The 8,186-nt window shown below is 46.7% G+C and overlaps 1 protein-coding gene across 1 annotated transcript; it reads left to right on the forward strand.

Moving 5' to 3' along the window:
* The first annotated feature begins 3,986 nt into the window (after window positions 1–3,986).
* On the forward strand, window positions 3,987–6,646 carry IFT70B (intraflagellar transport 70B). The gene has a single exon (XM_054044030.1). The coding sequence runs from the start codon at window positions 4,061–4,063 to the stop codon at window positions 6,062–6,064; it is 2,004 nt and encodes a 667-aa protein (XP_053900005.1). The 5' UTR covers window positions 3,987–4,060; the 3' UTR covers window positions 6,065–6,646.
* Window positions 6,647–8,186: the final 1,540 nt, after the last annotated feature.

Consider the following 8,186-nt stretch of genomic DNA (forward strand, 5'->3'; position numbering starts at 1 on the left):
GTATTAAACTCAGATTGCATTTTAAACAGAAATTATTTATTTAAACAGACATTTTATTATTTTTTTAAAAAGAAAAAAATTTAAATAAACAAAAAATCCAATTTAAATAAATAAAAAACCCCACTGATTTGTATCCAACCTGAAGTCATGACATTTACTTTTCCACCTACTAGAGAAAAGGCTCCAGTATTTAGAACTGCATAAATTTATCCAGGCTGTCGGGCATTTTTTACTGGCCAAATTCTGCTATGTAGATGGGTGCAATTCCTGTTAAAGTCAGTAGCAGCTGCAGCTGTGTAGCAGAGAATTCAACCCATGGGACTAGATCCACAAAGGACTTGAGTGCCTAACTCCAAAAACACAGATCCTCAAAACCTCTGTTCAGCTGCCGTCTAACCCTATAGGCATCTAAAGTCACTAGGCACCTAAATCTCCATCGGTGGGCACACACAAAGTTCCCTAAGGCACTGGAGAGCTCCTCAAACTAGGCATTCCCTGCGCTGATCCAGTAGACATTGCCAGAGGCTGCCTAAGAGCACACCTACCGAACTGGATACTGCCCAGATCATAGTGATGGTGGTCATATACCTTATATCCACTGCCCTAACTACCGGACTCTAAGGTATTCTGGGAATGGGAATCTCTCCTGTTGAAGCTGTTCTGCTTTGTATGGAATACTTAAATATTCACTGGCGTAGGGACTGGAAACAGGATCTCCCAGGAGAGTGCACTAATCGCTGTCCATAGTCATTCTCACTGTCTCTCTAGCCCAATGAATATTATTTTATGCAAGTGGAACAGCTTCAGTAGAAGAGAGATTGACCTCACAATACCCCATAGCCTCCGCACTGCTCCAAATGAGAGAGAGAGAGCATGTGTGTATTTGACCCAGAGTCTCGCACATGGGGAGAATGAGGCTCCTCCTCAGTTTTTGTTTTTTGGAAAAAGGGTTAACCTTGCTTAAGCACTCAGGAGACAGTTCAGGGCTGTGAATCCTGAGCAGAGATCATCATCTCCCTCCAGCCCAGAATTAAGCACCTAGATCCTTCTGAGGGAGAGGGAAGCCTCGGCCCTGCATCTCTCCTAGGCATTTTCTACTGGCTATCTTAGGCAGCTTCCTGCCCAGTTTGCTGGCTTCTGTGAATCCCATTTTGAGATACCCAACTCTCCCTATGCAATGCATAGGGATCCTGGGCACCTAAGCTGTGGCTGAGGATTCCACTGGGCAGCAGGGCACTTCACGATAGGTCTGCAATGCTCAGCTAAGTCTCCTTTGTGGATCTAGAAAGACCCTAGTGTCTTTAGCAATAAATTGTGCCTATTTTACAAGAGCAAACTGGTCAAACTACCAACAGCATTTGTTAGGTGGGTCCTTCGATTTTTTTTATTCCACCAGTTGTGTGAGCTGGAAACCTGAACTTTATCAAGATCATACTTTCTTACTTAGAAATGTAATTTTAAAAATATCATCATTTAGAGCAGACTTCAAAGACCATGAAAGGGTAATCCTTTAGCATTCTACAGCACTTCACTATATTGACTGCTCTACATAGATTACAGCATTAATGAACACCCCTCTCCCCCCCCCCCCAAAAAAAAAGAAAAAAAAGAAAACCACCAATCTCTATTCCCCAAATGCACATCAAAGGCTGAATGAAGTTGGGCATTCAGTACTTGGATGTCCATGCCAATTTTGGTCTGTAATTTGTGTATTCATTTCATTTGAAAATGACCGGGCCTTCCATCTGTCAATGCAAAATATGCGCTTCTCTTCCCCCTGCCTGCAGCCAGTTCTCTGGAACAGTTTTATATTAAAAAAATATACATAAGTGTTGGACAGACACCTTTCCTGTACCCATAATGGCTATATTCGGAATTATGCTGTAGCAAAAATATACTGTTGATAATAGCAGAGGGACATAATTAAACTTTTTTTCAACAAAAACTTTGATATATCACAAAATAAGACCCCACATGATAGATTATTTATGTATCTAAATAGCTCATATAGTGGGTGTAGAGATGCATAGCTCCCGAATCGCCAGTCCACAGGCGCGGCAAACTGCTCCCATGGCTACGAGGCAGGAGTGACCTTCAATCCAGCGTTTGTGTTTGGGAAACTTATTTGGCTGATTTGATTGTACCCTCGCAGCTGGTGTTCACGCGCTCAAGAGATGGGTTCGTTATCTTATGTGCATGTATACTGCCTGGCTCTTCTATGCGCAAAAATGTAACCACTAAAAAGAGTTGTAAACAAAGTAAGGAGAGAAATAAAAACCCCAGGAAAAGTTTTCCTGAGAGGCTTTTTGCAAGAGGCTTGTAAAGCTCTCTAGCTACCACAGACCTGGCGTTCTGTTTCCTTTCCTGCGTCCTCACCACAGCGGGTTTTCTCCAAAAAAATACCATAAGTGATAGTGGTTAATTGTGTGGCAAGTTTCATTTTAAAAATCTTAAGTCTATTAACTTCTGTTTTTACACACCAATGCCTGCAAGCAAGTGGAACTCATTTTAAAATATTTTATAACATGGCTTAGCAGTTGCAAATAAACCCTATATTCGCCACACTGTGCCTCATTTAGTCTACTGTATGGAACAGTAAATTGTAGATGCCAGAAAATAAAGGTTTATAAAGATACGTTCTAATCTACTATGAAACCCAAGAAAACCACATACTTTTGGGTAGGACAGTCTCTTAATTCAGAGGTTAATTAACAGTCTAGATTTGTGCCTATTATTACACTATTATTCCATTGAAAAGTCATACTTCAGTCAAACCATGGAAGTCTTTGGTTGAGGAATTTACTATTTCTTTTCCATAAAAGGCAACATAGCTAAAGCATTAGGAATGAGTCAACAGGGGTTTTATTCCTGGAGCACAATCAACCTGCCCTATGACCCTCCATGAGTCACATTTGGCCAGTCTTGCAGAAATCAAAACCGCTGGAAGTCAGGACATTCATCTCTATGTACCTCAGTCTCCCCTTCAATCAAATGGGGACAACACCCCTCCCCTTTAGTAAAGCGCACCAAGAGCTGGACTACAAGCGGTAGCGTGTTGCCCCCTAGTGGCAGCCCTCGGCCCTCCGAGAGTCCTTAAATAACGGCCTCCGACTTCTCACGGCCGAAGGAAGGTGGGCTCAGGAGTCAGGGTAGGGCCTGGCCTGCGGGTCAGTGCTGAGAGTCCCAGGTTGGATCCCTGCTGGAGAGGAGAGGAGAGGGGAGGGGAGGGGAGGGGGGGGGCCTCGTAGGCAGTTTCCCGGTTACTATAATAGGAACCAGCCAGCACCAGCCTCAGGCATTAGCGTTACCAAGCGAGCCTGGCCCCGCCCCGCCTGCCCGCCCGCCCGCTGGGATGGGCGCTCGGGACCCGCGGGTTTGCCGGCCAGAGGCTGGAGACAGGACAGGCAGCAGCTGCTGTCCTTAGTTAGGGGGCGGCAGGGCCGCATCCTGCCCCTCCCGCGCGTGGCGGCTCATCCTGTGGGGCAGGCGGGAGAAGGGCGACCCCCTGCGGGAGAGGGGCGGTCAGCCAGGCACAGGCCCTAGCTGCGGCACGTGGTTCCCCTCACCCCCACTAATGTGGTGGGGCTGAAGTTCGGCTCCGCTCTGAGTCTGGCCTACGGCCCAAGCGTCCCAATTTACAAGTTACGCGCCATTCTACTAACGGAGCGGACCCCCGTAGAAACTACGATTCCCAGCATGCATTGCGGCCCGCCAGGGGAGGCAGGCGGGAAGCATTGCCCCCTGGAACCTGTAGTCTCCTCTGCTCGCGGCCTAGCCCTTGCTCACAGAACAATTTCAATGCAGACGTAAAGCGACACACTCACCAGTCGGGAGAACACGTCATTTCCGCGTCCGACAGAACAGCCGCCGTGATAGGTGCAGCACCATCCCGGTAGTTCCAAGCTCCGAGCATTTCCGTTTCCGCCTGGCCTGTTGCCGTGGCAGCAAGGGGGGGGAGGAGACGCTGTCTGGCTAGCAGTCTCAGGTACTTCCGTTTCCGGCGGGGCGGTTGCCTTGGTAGCGGTGGCAGGGGGACGCGCTGGGCCTGGTAGCCGGGGGCATGGCCGAGGCAGCTCCGATCCCGGACGGGGAATTCACGGGGGCCATTTACGGGCTGATCCGGGCCGGGCGGTTCGCGGAGGCGGTGGGGATCTTGGGCAGCGAGCTGCAGAATAGCTGCCGCTCCCGGGCCGGCCTCTCGCTGCTCGGCTACTGCTACTACCAGCTGCAAGACTTCGCGGCGGCGGCCGAGTGCTACGAGCAGCTGGGGACGCTGCACCCGGAGCTGGACGAGTACCGGCTCTACCAGGCCCAGGCCCTCTACAAGGCCGGGCTCTACCCCGAGGCCCTGCGGGTCGCCAGCCCGCTGCTCGATGTGCCTGCTTACCAGGGACGCGCCCTTCGCCTGCAGGCTGCTGCCCACTACGCGCAGGGTGACCTCTCCGCAGCCAAGAGCTTGGTGGAGCAGGTGCTGGCCTCTGCTGCGGAGAGCAACCCTGGAGCCGCTGAAGACCCCTCAGAGCTGCCAGATGCCGAGGTCAACCTAGGCTGCTTGTTGTACCGGGAAGGGCGGCACGAGGAGGCCTGTGGCAAATTTGCGGGTGCCATGCAGGTGCTGGGCTACTGCCCTGAGCTGTCATACAACATGGCGCTATGCTGCTACGCAGCCAAGCAATATGCACCTGCCCTCAAACACATCTCTGATATCATTGAGCGCGGCATCCACCAGCACCCCGAGCTCAGTGTGGGCATGACCACCGAGGGCATCGACGTCCGCAGCGTGGGCAACACACTGCTCCTGCACCGCACTGCCCTGGTGGAGGCCTTCAATCTCAAAGCTGCCATCGAGTACCAGCTACGCAACTTGGAAGCAGCCCAGGAGGCACTTACAGACATGCCACCAAGGGCCGAGGAAGAGCTGGACCCTGTCACCCTGCACAATCAAGCATTGATGAACATGGACAGCCGTCCCACTGAAGGGTTTGAGAAACTGCAGTTCCTTCTGCAACAGAACCCCTGCCCACCAGAGACCTTTGGGAACTTGCTGCTGCTGTACTGTAAACATCAATACTATGACCTGGCTGCCGATGTGTTGGCAGAGAATGCCCATCTGACCTACAAGCTGCTCTCACCTTATCTTTACAACTTCCTGGATGCCATGATTACATGTCAAACTGCTCCTGAGGAGGCCTTCCACAAGCTAGATGATCTGGCAGGGACAATGACTGAGCAGCTGAGAAAGCTCACAAAACAGGTGCAGGAAGCTAGGCAAAACCGGGATGATGAGGCTGTCAAGAAGGCAGTTAATGAATATGATGAGACTCTGGAGAAATATGTGCCCATCTTGATGGCCCAGGCCAAGATATATTGGGACATGGAGAATTACACTATGGTGGAGAAGATCTTTCGCAAGTCAGTGGAGTTCTGCAATGAACACGAAGTGTGGAAGCTGAATGTGGCTCATGTGCTCTTCATGCAGGAGAACAAGTACAAAGAGGCCATCGGCTTCTATGAGCCCATTGTCAAGAAGCACTATGATAACATCCTGCAAGTCAGTGCCATTGTGCTGGCCAACCTTTGTGTCTCCTACATCATGACCAGTCAGAATGAAGAGGCAGAGGAGCTGATGAGGAAGATTGAGAAGGAAGAAGAGCAGCTCTCCTATGACGACCCTGATAAAAAGATCTACCACCTCTGCATCGTTAACCTAGTGATCGGCACACTCTATTGTGCCAAAGGAAACTATGACTTTGGCATCTCGAGGGTAATTAAAAGTTTGGAGCCTTATAACAAAAAGTTAGGCACAGATACTTGGTATTATGCTAAAAGGTGCTTCCTGTCCTTGCTGGAGAACATGTCCAAGCACATGATCATGCTGCGTGACAGTGTTATCCAAGAGTGTGTGCATTTTCTAGAGCAGTGTGAACTATATGGCAGGAACATCCCCGCTGTTATTGAGCAACCACTTGAAGAAGAGAGGATGCACAGTGGGAAAAACACAGTTACATATGAAGCCAGGCAGTTGAGGGCACTGATATATGAGGTCATTGGGTGGAATATGTGAATGCTGTGGCATTCCCATACAAGATGGAGATGGACTATAATTCTCTTGTTTTATTTTCACTTTTGTTGATGTTGACTCTGGCTATCCAAAGTAGTGTATTTTCTCTTTGATGTATTATATTTAAATATATTTGTTCTACTGTTTTGCTGTATTTAATGGAAGATGGTGTACTAGCACAAAATTAACATATTTAATGACTAACGATATCCTCATGCATCAGTGATATTTCATGTTTTGTTTTTTTTAAGATATAACTACCACCACAAACCTTATTACAGAAATGTTGTGGAGGTTCTTCTGTGTATATGGTTTTATTAATATGAAGCTACATTAACTAGCTTTTATAATCTGTATGTTGACACTTTGAAAGAATTTCTCTTCCTTCTCCTATCAATTTGTGACTAGACTTTAATGGAAATCTGGTATAAACCCATTTCTTTAATGTATGATCATTTCCCTCTTTTGGGAAATGCTTTCTTTGTTTGATTTTCCTACCGCACTTTTCATATATTTTATATTATAGTGGTTGTATTTCCTAATACAAACATCATTTTTATTATAAAAATGAGGCAACAAAAATTAGCAGAGTTTTCTGTTATTTTTACCCTTGTGCTTGGGAAAGTGACAGGACTAATTCAGGAGCTGAGAATGTAGTGAGGTACATGCAGTAGAGTAGAGAAATGGGAGCCAAGTTTACTCTGCTTCTCTTCCTTCCATAACCTTAAAGATGAATATGTTCCTGGTTTTGTGGCTTATATTAAAGTGGCATGAAGGGTATTTCGCACATTCTAATGTAAATTGGGCCATGATAAATAGGAGTTGGTTCAGACATTGGTCACTTCATTCCTAATACTTATGGCCTACTGTTCTAGTTAGTTCTCCATATGTTATGTTGCTAGCATTGCTCCCTTCCAGTATAATGTGTTATGTATTGCATATAACTTCAGGTGTTGGTCTTAGGAGCACCCTCTTTTCTACTACCTCCCCATATGCCTTCAGCAGTAGAGGTTACTCACTAGCTTATTCAAAGTAGCACCTGTGGAAATAACTCATCATTGAGTGTCTTTCCTGGTGTGTTTAGATATGTTGTCTCTCCATCTTTTGGCAGTAGTACTCCCAGCATTTGCCAGCCTCTAGTAAGCACTGCATGAATTGGTACTTATATCAGAATCCGCAGTGTTCAAAAGCATGTAATACCAATTTCATGTGAGATTTACTGCTCCTATACTTGGGTGGAAAAAAATCTAATCCTCAATCAGTTTTCTCCTTCTACACCTCTCAGGAAAGCTGTTCATTTACCTACTCATAGTCCTTCCTTTCGCAGCTTCACTACCCCTGGCTCCAGGCAGCTCATCTCCTTTATATTTCTCTTATGCCTTTTGAAACATATGTTCCTACCTTGGTATCTTTGTGCAATCCAGCCCCCTACTGGCCCCTGTTCAATTGTCTTCCTGAAAGCTGTTCGCTCCGTTGTACTATGTGATGATTAATCTTTTTAAAGGATCTAGATTTGTACCTTTAACCCACTCCCTTACCTTAGATAGCTTCCAACTGCATTGCGTATGCAGGAGGGTTTCAAGAATGCTTGGCTCAAAAAGTCCAGATCCTAAGCAATGGTTTACCTGGCAAGAGAAAGGAGATGAGCATCTTTTGACCAGAGTGTTTATTGGTTTTACAGAGTGTGTGGTCAAGAATCCAGATGCAGTGACAGCTCCCCCTTATATATATCAACTTTTCTACCTTTCCACCTTGTTCTGCTGTGTCCAGTGGTCCTTTTTTTTGTCCAGGGACCTGATAGTTATCACCCAAAAATGTGTAATTTTTATAAGGTTGATCAGGAATGGCAGGCCCTTGACTAGTAACATCAAACAGGAAGCTTACAACAGTTTCAACATTGGTGCACTAAATGTGTTTACACATTGGGAGGAAAACCTCTGGTGTTGGGTACAGTTGCTCATCAGGTTTTCAGACAAGGGAAATGGGCGTGTATTAGGTAATATTAAGTCTTAACCATTTTCTAAAGTGATGCTGAACATCTTTTGGTGCAAAGAAATAATTTTCAGCACTGGCTCAGCTGCACCCATTGTCAGCAACGGAAACATTTCCTAGAGTAGACAAGTCT

The sequence above is a fragment of the Malaclemys terrapin genome, chromosome 11, assembly GCF_027887155.1.
Source record: "Malaclemys terrapin pileata isolate rMalTer1 chromosome 11, rMalTer1.hap1, whole genome shotgun sequence".
NCBI lineage: Eukaryota > Metazoa > Chordata > Testudines > Emydidae > Malaclemys > Malaclemys terrapin.